Source organism: Marmota flaviventris, chromosome 11 (assembly GCF_047511675.1).
Source record: "Marmota flaviventris isolate mMarFla1 chromosome 11, mMarFla1.hap1, whole genome shotgun sequence".
Lineage (NCBI taxonomy): Eukaryota > Metazoa > Chordata > Mammalia > Rodentia > Sciuridae > Marmota > Marmota flaviventris.
Window position 1 is genome coordinate 67787270 of NC_092508.1, and position 21049 is coordinate 67808318.

Sequence of the window (21049 nt, forward strand, 5' to 3'; positions counted from 1 at the left end):
TCCTCATTTAAAAATTCCTGTCTCCAATGGTCAGTATGATACATAGTAAACCCAACTCTATTCAGTCTAGGATTATGTCGGTGTTAGAAAGCCCGTTGGAAAGAAACCTAGAAAACCATGAGGCAACAATATCCTAGAAGCCTGTTGATGGAGGCAGTCATAAGCACATGAGTTATAAGGGGAGCAGCTAAAATCATGGCCATTGTGGCCAGAATGCCAGGTTTCACGTCCTGGCTTCTATTGATATTAGCTATGTGACTTTGGCTAATTACTCAATCTTTCACTACCTTAGTTTCTTTACTTGGAAAGTGCGGATAATAATAGGATGGTAAGAAACAAAATATAAGTTTTAAAGCATCTGGAACAGTGTCTAGCCCATAGAAAGTACAAGAAAAATGTAAATAACTATGAATGTTATCCCATATCTCTAGTTGTTAAGAAAATTCATTTTAATAAAATAACACCTTAAGTTATTGGAAGAGCTAGAAAACAATTCAAATCTTCTAATTATAAATTAGTAGAGAAGGATCAGAGGATGTTTCATATTATGATTCTGAAATCTACCTACCTATAACTTTTCCTAATTATCTCTCTTTAGTTCTATCCCCTGGAACACCAAAGAATTCCTGGTACTGACAGCTCCTAGAAAGCTAAAGTATGTTAGTTATTTTCCTTACATCATTTCATTTAATCCTCCAAGCAATCTTTTAAAGTGGTTGTTATTATCCCCATTTCAAAGGTGAAAATATTTAGACTTAGAAAAGTTAATTTGCCTAACATCATATGACTAGTAACTGGAAGTCTAGCAATTCAAGTCTAGAATAATCAAATGTATGCCCCAATTCAAATACACCATGGTCAGTGAAGATTAAAGGTCCTTTTTTTAATAAGTGATTTTTCAAAAGTAAGTCTTGGTAAGAAGAGTCAATAATGTACTCTGAACATTATGAAAAAGAATTTGGGTAAAATATATAATATACTATATATTTCTATTTTGTTCTTCCAACAAGTGTATTATACTTACAGCAAAGTCTGTATTAAGTCCCCCTTGCATCCCCCGCTCCCCTTGAGACTTTTGTTTTGGTTTTTTGGATGTGGAACTCAGAATTGAACCTAGGGCGTCACCATTATTAGACAAGTGCTCAAGTGCTCAACTGAGCCACATCTCGTGTTGTTTGTCAAACTGTACTTTTTCAACATTCTATAATACATCTTCCAATTGGTAGAGTCTTGCCTGAAATATTTTATAGTTGTAAATTAGTGAGGATTTAGAAAATACAGAGAAGGCTAGAATTACACTCCTTGGTTATGCTTTTTATTCTAAGTAGGTACCTAGAAGGCATATTTTAAGTGTTTAATAAAAATAAACCAAGCCCTAGCTGAGTGAACTAAGATGAGCTTCAGAATATGAAGGTAGGAGGATTAGTGTTTATGTGGGGGAAATGTATTGCTCAGTATTAGTTTAAAAGGCAGTTCCAAAACCAATCTTTGGAAAATATAATTTTAGTAAAAAAGAAGTAGAGTAACAAAACTATTAAAATAGGAATGGTCAACTTAAATTCTGGTTTGAATTTTGCCACTCATGTGCTGTGTAATGGCACTCTATAACAATGCACGCATTACCTCAAGTTGTCTTTTTTTAGCAGTCATATAGGGCTGGCTCTTGAGGGATCTTAGATTTAGAGAAGGGTCTTCTGATCAAGACTGTTGTGATGTTAAATAGGGGACAATGACCTATTTCCTCCAACCATACCCTACCTCCCTCCAGTTACCACCCAGTTAGTCCATTCAAGTGGATTAATCCAGTTATTAAGTTATAGCTTTCATAGCCTAAACATTTCACCTCTGAACATTCTTGCATTGTCTCACATATGAGCCAAATCATAACACCCCTTCTTCTGGTAAAATCTTAAGTAAAATTGAGAATGAGGTCTGAAATTAGGCCTACTTCTCCAGGGTTGTCTTTTTTGTTTTATGTCCACAATAGTTTGCATGTGGTGCTTTTCTCATGGTGATGATGAATTTGCCTTGATCTCTCCACATTTTCTTTTACTTTGACCTTTCTTGTAACCAGGGGTTGCACTTGTCTGGAATTAGGGATACAGCCAGTAGACCATGGAATGACACATGAAAGATGGGTCCCCTGATGAGCTCATAGAGAGATTGACATGATAACTGATTCCTACTACTATCTTTGGGAAGATAAAAGGGAATCCAGAAGATAAATATACTCCTTGTGTCCCTTAGCAACTTCCTACCCATCTCAAAGAAGTGCCTCTCTTTTTCCTTAAGATTTGTCTGAAACTTGTGCATTCTTGATTTTGTCTTTATCTTCTTGAGGACTTTGTTTAATCAATTCCCAGCCATTCTCCACCCATGAAATGTTTCTTCTTTAATTTATCCCTTTCCACTATTTATTTCCCCATAGCCTGGAGCAGGCAGTGACAAAATAACTAGATTTTAAGTATTTTCAGCTTTGTAGGCCATGTGGTCTCTGCAACAACTATTCAACTCTTCCTGTTAGCTAGAAAGCCACCACAGACAGTACATCAACAAGTGGATGTGACTGGGTTCCATTGACACTTTATTTACAAAGGATGACACACTGGATTTGGCCTGCTAGGTTTGGCAGTTTGCTGACCCTTGATTGAAGGTAAGGATTAGGTTGTCCACATATCCGTTAGAAGAACAAAAAAAACCCAAACAAATTTTTGCTTCATTTTTCTTTACCCCTTAAATTGCTGCGTATCTTTCTCAAGATATTTAGGAAGAAAATTCTTCCAAATTTGCCATTTCACCTCTTTCCAACCCATTTCTTCCATCTGGAGCTCTGACTCCACCACCCCAATGATCTTTCCCCCTGATCACCTGAGCTTCATAATTGCCTACTTCCTCTCCTAATCCTACTTGACTTCCCTGATGTATGTGCTGTGATTAAACACTTTGCCTTTGAAAACTCTTTCTCACTCATCTTTTGCTATGGCAAATTTTCTTACTTTTTATTTCCTGCTTGTACTCTGTAATTACCTTCCCAGTCTCCATTGACTACTTCTTAAATGTTGGTTTAACTCAACAGTTCCATTCTCATCTAATTCCACGCCCTTTCTCCCTGTTGCCTCTTCCATGACCAAAGTGTTGATGAATTTGTACATGCCCAAGACTCCCAAACCTCCTGGTAGAGCTTGTAGTCCTCATTCATATTTCCATGGGTTGTACAAGCTAAAAATCTTACAGTGATTCTCAAGAGGGAGATAGAATGTAGCAATTTTTTTCCTTTTTTTATTGGTTATTAAAAACATTACAAAACTCTTGACATATCATATTTCATACATTAGAATGTAGCAATTTTGAGTCACATGATCTAGGTTGCAATTCTGCCTCTAGGGTAGAATTATCAATGTCACTTACGTGCATGGAACTTATAGCACCATATATAAAATAGAATAACAGTCCCTCACTGGGCTTTTGGAAGATTAGATATAACCTCACCACAATTTCTTATTAGTTGGTTGATATCTCATCATTTTAAAATTAATTTTTTTTTTTTTTGCTTCACTTTAGCTTGAACCCAAGGCCTCACACATACTAGGCAGTGGCTTTCCCATTGTGCTGTATCCCCAGTCTTCACAATTCTTTCTATCTCTACAGTCATGTCCTAACAATGTACTCTTTTGTTTCCTTCATTCCTTCAACTCTTATTGGTTAGTCTATACGTTAGATCCCAACTAACAACTTTCTCAGATTTTCCCCTTCCTTTTCCTGAAGTTCAAACTCTGCTTCTTGTCTAGTTACTCTCTATTTTGGTCCTGTACACTTTTATTATTGTTATATTGCTAAAGAATAGTTCAGAGCAGCACTTAATGTTGGAGAAGGATGCACTCCAGATACTTGGGTCCCTTTGGAATCTAATGTCAAGCTTCTTATCCACTCCTACCCCACCTCAAGCATAGACATATTCTTCCCTCCTCTCAACCATATCAAGCTACCGTTTCCAAAAAGTGCTAAGCCCACTTGGTTTTATCTGTGATTTGACACACTTTTGTCTCAGGAAGAAAACTATCTCTGCTCTTATTTTTGATGAAATCCTTGTCAGCTTTCAAGGTGTTTCTCAACTATTGGCTCCTCCATGTAGCCTCCCTTCCTACTAGATTTAGAACTGTATCTTTTCTTCACTAAATATCCTGGAACCAACCTAGATGCCCTTTAATAGATGAATGGATAAAGAAACTGTGATATGTGTGTGTGTGTGTGTGTATATATATATATATATATATATATATATATATATATATATATATATATCAGCATTTAAAGAGAATAAAATAATAGCATTTGCAGGTAAGTGGATGGAGTTGGAAAATATCATGCTAAGTGAAGTAAGCCAATCCCCAAAAACCAAAGGCCAAATGTTCTCTCTGATAAGTGGATGCTGATCCATAATGGGGGGGTGGGGTGGGGAGGGGGCATGAGGGCAAGAAAGATGATTATTACCCTATGTGTATGACTGCACATATGGTGCGACACAACATCGTGTACAACCAGAGAAATGAAGTCATGCTACAGTTGTGTACAATGAATCAAAATGCATTCTATTGTTATATATATCTAATTAAAATCAATTAGTTAATTAATTTTTAAAATGGAACACATAAATAAAAATATCCTCTGAAGACAGCCTGTAAGCTTGCTTCATCAGGACAGGGACCTGTGTTTCCTAGCCCTTGGAGCCAGAGTTCTCTTCTCTTCTAGTAACAGGCACTCAGATGTCATAGAGAATGGAGTGTCAATATCATATTTTACACAATTTAGCCAACTGATCCCATTTGCTTTTTCTGGTGACATAAAATCTATCAAGATTCATGGGTTCAAGAGTAACTTTTTTAAGGATTTTAATTTTGAGACACTCAATATTTTCTCATAATTGACAAGTTACTTAAAATAGGAGGAAAAGAAGGAAGGAAAGGAGAGCCTAACAGGGAGGAGGAGAATAGTATGCCTAAAATAATTTCAGACAGTATGTAAAAGAATCTAAATTTTCAGGTATCATGTTTTTGTCTACCCACTTGCTTGTTGTTTTATGAAAATACATGGAAACTTTGCTTTAAGCTTTCTTTAGCAGAGTAATTTGGCATGAGATAAAATTGAGTCAGGCACAAAGAATAAGGCTGATACTAGGTATGGTGGGTCCCTGAATAAATGAATCCCTAATTCTTTTTGAAAACTATTTGCAAGATATGTATGTGACTTCTCTGCATATTTTGATTGCGATCTAGAAGGTATGGTCAAAATTGGAATTACAAAATCCACCTTGTCCGAAGTTCTTACCTGATTAGCACCACTTCCTGTTACAATTTTTATTATGCCTAGTTGATCCATAACTTGATTTACATGCCAGTGTTAAGTTTATATGTTGCTTGTTGTCTACACTAGTCTCATTTATGTGTGTATCCATTCTCTCTAGCTTGTGTTCCTAAAGTTAGAAATGTAGGCCAACACAATTTCTGCCAACCTAACCAGTGTGAGGTCTTGATGAAATATTTGTTAACTAGGTGCTCAATTCCTAATTGAAATTCATAAATAAAACCATAGCTTCATCAGTATGGAATGTTATTTTTAGAACTCACCAAAAGAATGGTTCTTGTTCATCATCATTATTATTATCATCACCATTATTAGACATCTCAGAGCCTCTTAACTTTTGGAATAAAAGCAAATGTACAAAAATATACATTCTTTTTATAAAACATTCATAAACGGTATGAGTCATAAAAAGTTATGCAAGGATATGAGAAGGACCTCCGCAGGCACTTTAGAAGACCCTTTCTTAGTTTTTGTCTGTTTATTTTTTAAATCTAGTAGTGAGTCATTTAAAGATAAAAATACAGGTTTTCTAATAGTTTTATGCACTGGTTTATGCTTTTGTTGTTCGGGGTACGAATTCAGTTAAGGCTTAAAGAAACAGGAAGATATTTTGATCTGAAGGCTGTATGAATTCACAAGGGAATGAGTTTGGTTTCTGCTCTGCTTTGTAATGCAAAGAAGTGCATTCCACAAAATCAGATGAAACAGGTCATTAATTTGACAGTCTCAGTTCTCATAGTCCTATTGATTCAGAAAGCTGAAAACAGTTATGGAGGCTTATTGGTTCCAATTAGGAGTTGTGAAGCTCGCGAGATTAGAAGAAATTGAGATTTCACTGGGAGAGGAATCATTCAGTAACAGAATCCTTCTTAACAATTTGTCACAAATGGGTGTAAACTGTTGTGGTCTCCTGTTATTTTTTATTCTTTTTCACTTATAGATTATTGTGTTCTTCAAGTTAGAAATTAAGACCAAGGCAATTTCTGCCAACTTTCTATAAACCAGGGTAGGATCCTAATGAAATACCTATTAACTAGGTGCTCAATTCCTAATTGAAATTCATAATTAAAACCATAGCTTTGTCATTATGGAAAGTTATTTTTAGAACTCACCAAAAGAGTGATTCTTATACACCATTTTTATTATTGTTATCATTACATTATTTGACATCTTGGACCTCTTAACTTCAAAAGCAAATGTAAAAAGCATGCATTCTTTTTAATAAAACATTCATAAGTGATATGAGTCATCATCATTTGTGTTTCACAATGTCCAGAATCTCATTTCAAAGTGATTGTATCATCTTTTGGATTGCTTTTAGAAAAAATATATCTTATCACATGAGAGGTTTTATTTAATGAATACAAGCTGAAAAGGTTTCCATAAGTCTTTTGAGTTGTTCTCAAAAAATATTTCCAGTTCCTTCTATATAATTAATATATAAGTATATACCTCAAGATATACTCTACTGATGGAATGAGCATTGTAGATTCTATAGATATATACTTATTTTTAGCACAAGCAGCATCTTGCATGGAAATACTCCTGTCCTTACAGGTATATGACAGTTTTTATTTTCCCCTTCCTTATCAATAAGAAGCACAGCTAACCCATAACTTCCCTTAGTGCATATAAATAATATATATCTATAATAATACCCTTTAATGGAAAGAGCTTAGAAAATAGTTATAAAATAGAAAAAATCAAGGAGAAAGTGTTGTTCATATGTTTGAGGATAATATTTAATAAAACAATATAATGTTTATGTATATATATAAATATATATAATATATATAGTATGTTATTTATTATGAAAGGTCAATATTTCTTCAAATAGTCCTTTTAGAATTTTTATTTTTTTTTGGTATGTTAAACATAGTGATGTTTTTTCCTAATGAACACAATATATTTTTATATATATCTGAGATAACTTTTCATGATTTGTCATAATAAAATGACAGGAAGGTTTTTTTATGACGTGTGGGAATGCCAATGAGAAAAGATTTGATGACTAATATCAGTCATAAAATCCTTGGTTACCATTTGTTAAAAAAAATACCTAGCTGAAAATCCTTTTGACCAGTTTGGCACTAATCTGAAATTTGCTGTACAGTGAACAAAATCCTACTCTAATAAAAGATGGCTTCAATTCCAAGTATGTTTAAAATAGAAAAAATAAAATTATTATAATAAATCCAACATCACAGCAACCAATTCAGAGAGCTTAATTATGACACTACTAAATGTGAAAATCTATTCAGTGCTAGGAACACTTTTCACATTACATTCACGCTAAAGATTGGCTGTTAAGAGCTCATTACTGGTATTTTTCTAAAGAGTGGTTTATTAAACACAGTTACCTAATAAGCATCTTTGGTGGTGAAAATTGCTGAAAACAGTAATGAGTCTGATTAGACTTCATTTCAATTACAACAGCTTGTCTAGGGGAAAAAAAAAAGCATATATATAGATATAGATCTCTCTCTGTCTCTTTCTCTCTCTCCACGCACCCGCGTGCGCACGCGCGCGTGCGCACACACACACACACACACACACACACACAATCTCCTTGCTGCTGCTTTGGAAGCTATAAGACACCACAGAGTTCAAAAAGGGAAAAAAAAAATCACCTCTATATTTCCTTTCCACCACTCTCTAATGAAGAGAGAATTGTCCAAGTCATCATCCAATTTACACACTGGGAAACTGGATGGACAAAGTGGAGGCACAATCATGTTTGCTTAAAAACAGCAAAGGCTGCCTTGACTAATATGTCTAAATAAGGTCACCTTTAGTTTCTCTCTGGTTTCATTGTGGTTGTCTTCATAGCAATATAAAGCTATAAAGGAGGGAGAAACTTAAAAATGATTCATTCCTATTTGGTTTGTGGAGGTTGTTCTCCAGATTAATAGGCTCAACCTTTCAATTATGTTTTCTACATGGACTTCTGCCTAAAATCATAACAATACAGGAGGCTGTTGGATTATGCATGCTAATTATCAGGCCAATATTTTAATGCATGTATAGGGAGAGGAAAAATAAAAGCAACAAAGCTTTTTAAATGTGCACTAATATTTCACAAAGTGCAAAGGATTGTTCAGTAGACACACAACTTGATTTTTATATTTTTTAAAAAGAGAGTTACTTAGTTGTATTTTGCAGAAAACCTCCTATTAAATCATGCCTGGACTATTACTACTAAAACTGGGCAGGGTGGGCCTGTTAATGTAAAAAAGCCTTTAAGTGATTAAGCTGTCATTGTTGTCATTTGGGTACTCTAGTAACACTTTAATGCTTCTGGGAGCTATGGCCAGAGATGCAATCCGCTATTTTATTCTATATTTTTAATAGATTCTTTTAAAGGTATAATATCATTTGACATTGAACTGGATAAAATAATTTTTAAAGCAAAATATGAAAACAATGGTTAGTTATAAAAGCACTAAATAAAAATAGGGCACACTAAAACATCCTCAGCTGAAAAATCTACACACGTTAGCTAAGTGATCTTATATGGCCCAGAGATGAAAAGTAAAATATAAATGAAATTGCCATATGCTTGTGTGTATACTGATGCTGTTAAAAAGACCTATTAAAAAGAAGTGTTTTTACAGATATATCAGTTTAATGAGTAGGAATGTACTTCTAGACCTATGATTCAGCATGAATTCTATGAATTATCTATAATGGTTTTAAAAACTATTGTATTTACTATTAACAAAAAATAGTTAACAATGGAATACTTTCCTATGTAACTCAATTATAGTTTTAAAGTAATGATTTGCTTTTTATGTAAATTCAGACCTTCCCAAAAATGAATACTCAGCTAAGGAAATAAGTGTTCACGGTGTGTTTTGAGATCATAAATAAGATTTTAAGTTTTATAAATGTCGAGCTTTTTGATGTATTTGAACTGGTTTTAAAAAACCACAAAAATCAAATACATAGCCAAATAAAAATTTAAGCAGTGCTGAATTTTGATTAAAAATATGATGTACATATTACACGTTAGTTAAATAAGAATTTGGTTTTGATGTGCTGGGGTACAAATCAGTGATAGAGTATGTTCTTAGAGTGTATAAGGACTTGTGTTTAAGTCTCTAATACTCCTCACACCACCACAGGTGCATTAGAATGTATTTTTTTGTAGTCAGATATTATTAATAATTAGGCTTGTATGACATAGACATTAAGGAGGATGATAGCAGTTTTCGAAATGACTTTTTCTTCTCTCATTCCTTTTCCTCATTTTCAGTATGTCCTTTCCAAACTACGAATACATATGCAAAATTACAGACACCTGTGTTTGATTTTTACATAGCCTACTTGTGTTATCTGTATAGTTCTGTATACATTTTGGATTTCCTGTTACTTTGGGAATTTGAGTGCAATTAATGAGATAAGACAATTTGAAGAAGTAGCAGAAAGATTTCACTAAACAACTAAAACTAGCAAATGTAAAATTAAGCTTATTTCAACGTATCATCTCATTTCCAACTATGACTGAAATACTGTATTATCCATAACCCAGGAGGTAGTAAAATAGTTTATAATCATCTCACAAGAATATAAAATTTTAGAATTGATTAGACCATAGAGAAGTAACATCATTCCAGCTTTTAACTCTACTGAAGACAATATTGAAAGCAACATTATTTTTAACTGCTCTATTAGAGACAAAGTAAGCCACACATGTTTGCTCACAGCAGAAGTGAATTGAACTGGGATTATTTGGAGAATTATAAGCAAAAGAAGGAGATCTATATGTCATGTGATTAATACACATAAGACTGGATCGACCATTTTATTTAATTTAGCCAAAGCTTACATTTTAAAAAAAATATACAACATCATTATCCATCTAGCAGTAGATGAAATTGTGCTGTTAATTACTGTCATAAAGAACACAATCAAGATGGGATAGGAAGAAACAATTTATTTCCTTGTGGTCTGTCCTGTTAGCATATTCCCATGGACAGTGGTGTTGGGCACCTCCTCCAGGACTGGAAATGCCACTTCCTTTGAAGATGCTGGTCTCCTCTGCTTCTGTTTTGTTATGCAGCATTCTTTGTTGTTACAAATGAAAAAGCCAACAGCACTAACAATCAGACCGTCATTCACATTGCACTTTAACAAGGTTCTGTTTATCTGGAAATCAGAGCATCCCAATTATAGGTGGAGTCTAGATTTATTTCCCCAGACCCTACTTGGAACAGGGTGGGGAAAATATAAAGGTGATAATACTGCTGTCCCTGCTGAGAGCACTTCACTTTTCATCCTGGGCCTTGCTGGTTGTATTCTAAAGCAGTTTATCTTCATATGTCCTCTTCTGTGGAAGAAACAACACTAAACCTACCAAAACTCATTTCATATGTAGCTTTTTCCACTGCCTTCAGATCAAAGTTATTTTCTTCAGGCTGGACTAAATTATACACAGGTCCCAGGAGTGAAGGACACTGAATTAATGCACTATGTCACCCAACCCTGACTATAGAGTATTTTTTTTTTAATCCAAGACACTATTTTGCTATTGCATTAAAAATTAATGCATGAATTGCCAAAAAGAAAAAAAAATTATAAATAGCCTAAACAAAATTTGTCTGCATTTTGCACACTTTAGGTTCACCTAAAGCAAAGAGTTTTTAAGGAGAATGGTGGAAGGATTGTATTATGTAATATGTAAATAATGCACTTCCTCCCTTTCTAATTATATGAGAGTTCTCAGTCTTAAATAAGCATTTTTAGGTAAACTATCTTTCTAGAATTAAGTTCCAGAGAAACAGAAAAGAAGATGAATGCAAATTCCATTTACACAAGGTCATGGGGTTTGGGAGATTCTGAATTTGTTTATTGACCCTTGTCAGCTTGGTGTGTTGGGCTAAAATGAATAGAGTTAAATTTAAATATAACTAAATTGAGCTTTACATTTAGATACTTGAAATAGAATATACACATGCAAGTAAGTATTTACAAATAGGTTTGTACATAATGGTTAGTGTAACATTTTAGGATTTTTGACTGAGAAAATCAGGGAGCCACATCATAATACAAGGTAGCAGGTTGCCTTAGTTTGTGTTAATTAAAAGTGTAAACGTACATTATGTGGAAAATAGTATCTTTTGAATCACTTGTAATAATCTCAGCCTTTTAGGATGATTGGAATTGTTATCTTTGAAAAGTCCCTTTTAAACAATATTATCCAAAGTACATGTATGAAGACACAAACTGGAGTGAATATACTTTGTATACAACCAGAGATAGGAAAAATTGTGCTCTATATGTGTAATAAGAATTGGAAGGCATTCCACTGTCATATACAAATTTAGAAAATTAATTTAAAAAATTAAGCATAAGGATTCAGAACACTTGGGAAATGTACAATACTTTTGGTATTAGAATTTCTTTCTCTGGGTCCATCATATAGGCAAGATGCCATGATTCTAGCATGGGGTTCTCTGGTTGTGTTAACCCCATTTATCCCTGCATGCTACACAGCTCACCTGTTATTTACACACTTAAGAGAGTTGATTCTGCAGAACAGGGAAATGCTCTGTTGTGACACAGAGCATACATATTCATTAGCCCTGGCAGTCCCTATGGACTTATGCGGTGTCCTGATGATCTTTGTATGACAAAAAGAACTGGGGGAAGGGCTGATTGTCTTAATGGATTGAAAAACATACATGGGAAGATGAAGAGACACATGAGAAATGAAAGGCTGCAAATAACAAATTTAAAGGTTAACTATAAAGCACTACTTAAACTGATGATAAATTGTCAAAAATTCACAGAAGTAGCAACAATAATACGTGTGTCTTCACATGGGAAAATAACCACTTATCTCAGACTCTTTCCCTTGCAATAGTTGATGACACCTGACACTAAGATTAGGAATATGAATCATTTGTATATTTGGATTGTTTGTATATGCAGTGATATCTTCTTGTGAATTATTTACCAGATGATTCACAGTTTTGGTCACTGTTTTTAGTTTTAGATTATTAATAAAATTGCTTTTTTTTTTTGGCCCAGAAACTTTAAGCTTCCCTCCTCCCCACATACAAATCATGTCAATAATATTTTTAAACTCTGAGGATTTCTCTGTGTGAGTATATGTTCATTTGTATAGTTTAAGTATTGGAAATTTTAGAGTCCCACAGGAATATCATGTACTTATTTTGAATTATGATCATGATTTCCTGAGTTGTTTTGAATGATATGGTATAGAGCTTGATCATATACTGAATATAATTTCTGTGGTCTGAAAGTGATATTTCTGTCATCAGTGTAATTTGTTTTGCATAAGTATTTTGCTTTCATCCTCATAAATATAAGCCACCTTCTTATATGTCTTGCATATATTAAAAATAATGACCAGTCAGATCCACTCATACCAAGTTTCATCTTCAGTATGAAAATATTGGCAAAATAGTTTTATTTATTTGATTATATTTTGATGAGTGAATATTTAAAGTCAGGGCATATCCTATCCCAGTCCAAGTCATGGTGCCTGATGCCTGAGACACCGAACACAGGCTCTCACTAGCCTGAGTGATAACAAAAAGGATGATATCTGCCACTTGCCCAGGACCATTCATCTAACAACTTTCTGTACAAAAAAAGAAGCACACCTTTAGAGTAAATTAAACAGCCTACCCCAAAATTGTAAAACTAATGCAACCGAGTAACAGAAGATGCTTTACTAGTAGAGTAAACTTTGGTTTGTGGTATCAGAGTCTGTAGCATATTCAAAGGAGCATATAAGGAATGGTGGAGATGGCTATATGGAAGACAACAAGGAACTATATCTGATAAATGTGCAAAAAGGAAAACTGAAACAATTATCTTGAACAAGTTTTTTAAGGATAACATTATCCATCATTCCATACTACTGTACTAATGACTGTGAATACAGGAGAAAATTAGCACTTATTTTTAAGAGGGAAAGGGACGCTTTCTTATGACAAATAGTACTTGAAAAATTTTTCTTCTAAAATGACCACATCTTTTAAAAAGTTTTTTTAGAGCACTACATTTTCTTGCTGGTTTTCAACAAAATGTACATAAGTGAGGAAACTCATGCTTCAGAGTGAAGTCATAAATTCATATGGCTATATGACCTGTTAGATATAAAAATATGTGATGTAATAGGAAATGGGACACCATGATGTGGAGGAAAGGTTATATTGTGTCCAAAAAAGAAGTAGGTACTCAGATTTAGCCAGCTGTTGCCAGGCAAGAATGAGATATTCTAAGATCTTTAGCTTGTCTTAAAAATAAGAAATATATAAATTATATAATTAGAATATCTTATTTTTGGACTGGAAGTTTATGAACATTCTTAATTAGTTCTAAACCTCTAAGTGCTTTGTTTCTTAGTTTTTTCTCTTCAATGTTGAGCCACGGATAACATAAAAAATATGAAATAAGATACCATGAAAATTTTTTGAATTTCTGACACCTTTTTGATCAAGGAAATATCTTTTTGTGTTCTGCTGAGTATGAAATAATTTCATACTCATTTGCATTCAACATTTCCACTGGAAGATTTCCTCTTCAGTAGCTGTCCTGAAGTTGAAAAAAACTGATCTGTAAAATTCTGGGAGTGACTTCGCCTATTTTCTCTCTAGCCAATATTCTTTTATGTTTAGTGCACCTCTAGCTTTTTAAAAATAAATAATAATAATCATGCAGCAGCTCATCCTTGGAAACTATTTTCACAAAATGCTATTATTTTAGATAATCCTAGCACCTCATAGCAATCTAGGAGGATAGACCATCCAAGTTCCACAGTGGAGGAAAGGGAGTACATTGTGCCTGAGCAGCTTGACCAAGATTAGAACAAGTAATTGACACGCAGTGTCAGTGGTCTGATCTCCAATCTGGAAATTTTCACTCTTCAAACAAAATTGTAAAGCTTGTTTCTTTAGTCTCTTTCTACCTTAACCATCTGGTAATAGCTCCAAGTAAAATTCTGTGATACACAAGCTTGTTAACAGCCCCCCCATAGGACACAATAGTAAGGAAAATAAAGAACTGAAAGTGAGGCCATCTAGAGTAGAGTAAGATCATTTTTAAAGTTCTGTTAATCCACAAAATCAAGAATATAATTTTAGGGAATGTAGAATGTGAAATTTTAAAGAAGACAGAAAGCTGAAAGGTTTTTATCACCTTGTAAAACAAACTAGATTCCCTTGAATCACGTAGAACCCCAAAGCTTGCATATAGTACACCCTGAGTTTGATGTCTAAGTAAATTTGAGACTCCCTCTATCACATGAAGATTAGAAAATAATTGTAGTTTTGGTATACTCATGATGGAACCAAATTAGGAGGATTAAAGAGAATATGTAATTTTAGTGCTTCTCTCCCACATTCCCCCCCATTTATTATTTTTAATCTACTGTTATAGTTTTAGGTTAGGAATTATCAGGAAATAGGCTGAGGAAATTTCCAGATCAAATGCATTAGTACATCTAACATTGGGTACTGCTTTGTTGGCCTCTCAGCTGACAAGGATGACTAGACATGCGAACAGGGCTGCTGAGTCTGCTCAAACACTTCATCTAGTCCTCACTCCCTTGAAGAATAACAATTAGATATTGCACAGGGCAGGTTTTCAGTACCAGAAGGTTTGGAGTCCCTCTTTCACTGCATAAACCTATATTTTTAGCAAATGAATTTGCTATTCTCTACTTAAAATTCTGAATTCTCCGTTTGTTCCTAAGAGATGATGAATTTGTTGCATTACTAGGCTGAAGGGACTGTGAACTGGTATAATTACTTTGCTATATTTACTCTAGTTTTAATTGTTTTCTGGAGAGAGCTTGCTAAACACTATTAAATTTTTTAAATGTTAAAAAGCAGTGATGAAAAGTTGAGAGGTACAGTAGCTCAATGGACTGGAATAGGCAAGCTGAGGTGGTGCAGCTCTCCCAGAACAGGCAAGCCCGCCTTGCCTGCAGGTGTTTGCCTCAGGTCTCTGCCCTTAGGAAGTCTGAGAAAATGTACAAATGAGTGCTGAGTCCCTAGCAGCCAGAATTACCCTATGGGAGCGTAGTTGAAGAGGGCTGCTATAGACCTGCCAAACTGTTGAATAGCATATGCTTATTAAGGGTGGGAGCGGTATCATGAGTGTGTACCTCAATTAATATTTACAGGAATATTGCTTACAGTAGATTCTAGAAGACCTAGCATTTTATTTCTAATTTCCACCCATCCTGAAATTTGTGTTCATACCTCTCAATTTTCTATGTAACTCTTTCTTTGTAACTTTGAGACTATGGCAGAACTTCAAGGGATATCACAGTGGCTGTTTCAGAATGAAACAACAAAATAAAAGAAGTAACAGGGCAGTAGCAGTTTAGTAATTGAACCTAAGCTCTGAAATGTTTAATGATAAGAATGGTAAATATTATCAAAACCACCAAGTTATATAGGAAGTATAGACTTGCTGATTTATATGTGCGTGCATATATATATATACATATATATATGTATATATATATGTATATATATATATATACATATATATATGTATATATATATATATATATATTCATCCTATAACAATAAAATAACAAAACAGAGGTTTTATTGTAGCACCTGCCATCTCTATTCAACACTTATGACAAAATATCTTAAAAGCAATTCACATTGCATTGTGAATTTTGCCAGCTGTGTTAAGAATTTTCTCTTAAAATTTTCTCTTAAAAGCAATTCAACACTTATGACAAAATATCTTAAAAGCAATTCACATTGCATTGTGAATTTTGCCAGCTGTGTTAAGAATTTTCTCCTCCTTTCAAAAATAAAATTTGATGTTTTGGAACAATTTTTACTCACCTCTAAAACCTATTTTTCTTAGTTTCCTGTTTTCTGATGTTTTACTGTACCTGTTTAAGCTCTTTCCCCAAAATAGTGGGAGTTATTATCAAATATCTAATAATGCAAAAAGAATGTGTTTTCTGAGGTTTTTCTTTTCCTCTTCTGAGAAGTCATATAAAAAGCTGTTTTTAAGCCTCTCTCCTTTGGGGGTGCCAAATTAAGGTCTGCCTCTCATTCACAGATAGGAGTAGCACAATCAAATGGGGTGTGATTGTTTTGTTCAAAGAACATTCGGTTCTGCATTTCCTTCATTTCACATCAAAATTATCATAGCCAATAAACAGAACAGCAACTACAAAACAAGTTTGCTATTACTTCTAAATTAGTTTTAAAATTCAAGAAACTGGTAAAATGGCTCTTTTTGCATCTAAGGCCAGGACAATATGCTGAACAGTGATTTATTAAGATCCCACTGATATTAAGAACTAGTTAATGGTTAACTATGATTATGCTTTCAAATAGCAGTGATGATTTGAAAGCACTGGATAAAACCTCATGTTTCAGGGTACATGAACAATTTTGTTTCCTTAAGTTTAATCAAAACTCAATCTTGTCTTTTGCAGCCCTGCTAAGGTTATTGTTATTTAGTATGCATCAATAAATAAACTTCCAATTATCTTGGTAAGCACATCCAAAAATAGCTTGAGATTTCAAAGGCAATGGTGTATCTAGTAATTGTTCCAAATAAATAATTTTAATAGATAGGATCTTTTTTTAATTTCAGATGAAACAGAAATCTTATGAAATTTAATTAGTTTTGCTAGAGTTAAACTATGCAGAAATACCCAGTGAAAATGGACATTCTGTTTTATTAACTGCATATGCTCATCTTTTATACCAGTTGTAACTTGTTAAGAGCATTTAAAAATTTTTTTTTGTAAATGATTAATTTACAAGAAAAGTTATTTAAGTTGAAAAAGGTGAAGGATTTTACATTCTGCTTTAAATATATTATATGTATATATTTATGTGTGTATATATGTTTATGCATGACAACTGTAAGTTTAATTTTTGCCAGTTTAATTTTTGTTAAAAGGTATTTTTCTCTATCATGTTTGATCTGTATGTTAACTAATGCCAACAATATTTAGCTCAGCTAAATGAAAGGAAGACCCGCTTTTTAACTTTTGAGTGTGTACTTGCGTGTGTGTGTGTGTGTGTGTGTGTGTGTTTTGTGGTAAATTCCATTGCCTGTGACTTTTAAATTATTTTCCGAGACCTTGCTGCAAACTGTTTATTCATGTCTCTCTTGTATAAAGCTCCTAAAATGCCCAGTCATAGGATATGTAAGTTGTTATTTTCTCCACTCATTATTTTGATAATATTTAAAGAAAAAAATCCTAATGGAAATTCCCTAGAAATAACTTACAGGACTAATGAATTTATAGGTCTTTTAGACAGTTCTACATTACAGTCACATTAATATTCTCTGCTTTTTATAAGGCTTGAAGTAAATCCCATGACACTAGAAGAATTTAGATACTGATTACTCGCGATTGGTTCCTGGTGATTTGCTCTTAATAATTTCCAGTTGAATTTAATGAAAGTATGATTCCTGAAATGCTGCTTCATTAAAATTGCATCTTTTTCTCTTTAAGTGTGGTTTCAGTCATTTCACCCATTTTGTGGTGTGTTTTCCTCCCTGTTAAAAAGCAATGATTGAGAAAGCCAAGACAATTAAGCATATCACTTTAGTTCTTCCTAGAACTCACTGTCACAGCCTCTCTGAGCTAACTGATGGGAGTTGCACTTCATCAGGATTCACAGTACTATTTTACCTTTGGAAGAGATTATTTTAAAATGTGCAAAATTTTAAAACAAAAATATACCAAGATTGGGGTAGCCGAGGGAAAGTGAAGAAAAAAATCTGTTGCATGTACAAGAGAAATAAGGTCTTTCATTATTTTTACTAGATATATACGCATACACATATATAAAGGTTGATTAAGTTATACTGTGCAGCATTCAGACTTAATTTAACTGAGTTGGTGATTTGCAAATGAATATCTACATGGATCCTTTTTTAAAATCCAAATGCAAATGAGTACAACTGCAGTAAAATATATTTGCAAATGAATCCTGTTGCTTTATTCATTTATTGTGTAATTACTGCAATCCTTCCCACCTTGTTTTCAGTATTTCTTAATCATTAAGTCGGAAGCATGACAGCAGTGCCAGCCCTGGCATGATTCTCTTTGACTAAAACCTTGTAAATTAACACAATTAGCACAGCATCATCCTGCTAATTAACTTCCAGTGTCTGGTGCAGTGGTTTTGCAAACAAGGAAGAGGGAGTCAGAAGGGAATCAACATGCCATTCTGTTACCAAACTGTGTGCTGTGTTCAGTTTAGCTCAGTAAGTCAAAGCTGGCCATGTCAGAAGCCAGAGCCAGGCAATGAAGAGCTAAAGGGGTTGAAGGAGGAGAACAGAAGGTGGTAGAAGCTGTCAAAATAGACTGGTAATTCAGAAGGGAGCTGATGCCACAGATGCTTCATTTAGACCAGGCCTCCTCCTTATCAAGGAATCTCTGCCAGAGGGCACAAGACGGTTTGCAAAATTCACTTTGGGTAATACAAAGGAGATTAAGTTCTGTACCAGAACAGGAAATGCTCCAACCAAGCAGAAATTAGAATGGGATGATAGGGTGATAGGAAATAAGAGAACAGGGTTCCAGTTTTCTTCTGCAAATAACTACCTGTGAGGCCTTGAAGGATGCTTTGGGAATCTCTTTGGACCATGTTTTTCTAATCTGTGAAATAAGTTCATTTTCAAGACCTTTTTAAAAGTTTAAATTCAAATGATTCCCTGATTCTAACTGCTTAGTATGTTCTCTTATTATGGGGAAAATACTTATTTTACAGTGTGTTCAATAGTCACTTTGCTTCAGTTAGTAATCTAGCCGATGACAGAATTTCATATATGAGCCCATTATGTAGTATTATTTTTTCAGTTTCTGCCACACACAGCTTCCTGTAGAAATGTAAAGAGTTAGAAACCAGAATCTCTCTCCAGTCTTACCTTCCTTTTTTAGTTTCCCCCCTCTCTCTCATATGCATATATATATATATATAATATATATATATATATATATATATATATATATATATATATATATATATATATATAATCATATGTTCTGCCCTCCCCTCTTGGTAAGATGGAGGCTATAAAGGGAGGAGGATTATAAGAGAAGAAGGGAGAATGCTAGAAGACGGACAGACAAGTGATGCTTGTTTTTTTTTCCAGAGACTCAACAACAGAACTGAGAGGCAGAAAGGAGCCAGTTGTAATTCATACCGAGTTGTAGGCTTTGTGCGATGAAAGCGATGGAGCGCTGCCTGGGAGATTGCTTTGCTGCACTCCACGAAGCAGATTTGAAACTGTCGTGGACCACTTTAGATGAGAGTTGGATTATGGAATGACCTGCTATGTCTGTGTCATATTGTTCTGCGCAGGGAGCATTATACTGTGCTAACTAGGTGTTCAGTACCAAATAAGAGAGGTATCCTAGATGTGATCTGTCAGCTGTGTCTCATTTTTATATTGTTAACATATAAAACAGAAACTGTGATGTGAAGAGACAGAATAGCTAGATATTGTACATGTTAATACTATCATATGCCAGATATTTAAAATCCATGAATATTTTATTGGAATAACCCATGATTGAATTCTCATCTGCAGAAATGTGTGTGTACATATATATGTTTGTGTATGTGTGTGTAATATACAGTAAATTGATGGGCTTGACAGAAATAGATTTGCTTATTACTTAAAAATGAAAAGCATTGGGTCTTCTACAGAGTTTTCTTTTAAATGCAGTTTACTTTCATAGAGGGCTAAAATTCAGTTCATTTTAAAGAGTTTATATTATAGAGATCTGATTGGAAATGTAGCTCAGTGGTAGAGTGCTTGCCTAGCATGCACGATGCCCTGGGTTCAATCCTCAGTCCCACAAAAGCATAATACAGAGATCATAATGGGTACTGTAAGCTGTGGAGATTCTTTATAATGTAGATATCATTAATGGAAGATAATAGGTGGAAAAAGCATTTGGGGGGAAAGCTTTAAGACGTATGATGAATAGCTATGTGAATTAATTGTTTCCACCACCCTCCCCCAAATCCTTAGGCTTGAAGATGCAGTGGACGCCGGAGCATGCCCAGTGGCCAGAACAGCACTTTGACATCACCTCAACCACTCGGTCTCCTGCCCACAAAGTTGAAGCCTACAGAGGTCATTTGCAGCGCACCTATCAGTATGCTTGGGCGAATGATGACATATCTGCTCTGACTGCATCCAACCTACTAAAAAAGTATGCAGAGAAGTATTCTGGCATTTTGGAAGGTCCTGTGGACCGACCTGTTCTCAGCAACTATTCAGATGCACCATCGGGACTAGTGAATGGTCGGAAAAATGAAAGTGAACCCTGGCAGCCTTCCTTGAATTCTGAGTCTGTGTATCCCATGAACTGTGTTCCGGATGTTATCGCCGCCAGCAAAGCCGGAGTCAGTTCAGCCCTCCCTCCAGCAGATGTCTCTGCAAGTATAGGGAGCTCTCCTGGGGTGGCCAGCAACCTGACAGAACCTAGTTACTCAAGTAGTACCTGTGGAAGCCACACCGTACCTAGTCTTCATGCAGGGCTCCCATCTCAGGAATATGCCCCAGGATACAACGGATCATATTTGCATTCTACTTACAGTAGCCAGCCAGCACCTGCACTTCCTTCACCTCATCCATCTCCTTTGCATAGCTCTGGGCTCCTACAGCCACCACCGCCACCTCCTCCACCACCAGCCCT

The 21049-nt window shown here is 34.7% G+C and overlaps 1 protein-coding gene across 2 annotated transcripts in view; it reads left to right on the plus strand.

Moving 5' to 3' along the window:
• The window catches only part of Fign (fidgetin, microtubule severing factor), a 118940-nt gene that overhangs the window by 95138 nt on the left and 2753 nt on the right, over window positions 1-21049 (plus strand). For both annotated transcript variants that reach the window (XM_027938037.2, XM_071619127.1), the window contains one exon: window positions 20380-21049. This exon is cut by the window's right edge and continues 2753 nt beyond it. In XM_027938037.2, the coding sequence (XP_027793838.1) occupies window positions 20380-21049 (670 nt within the window). The remainder of the gene's footprint in view (window positions 1-20379) is intronic.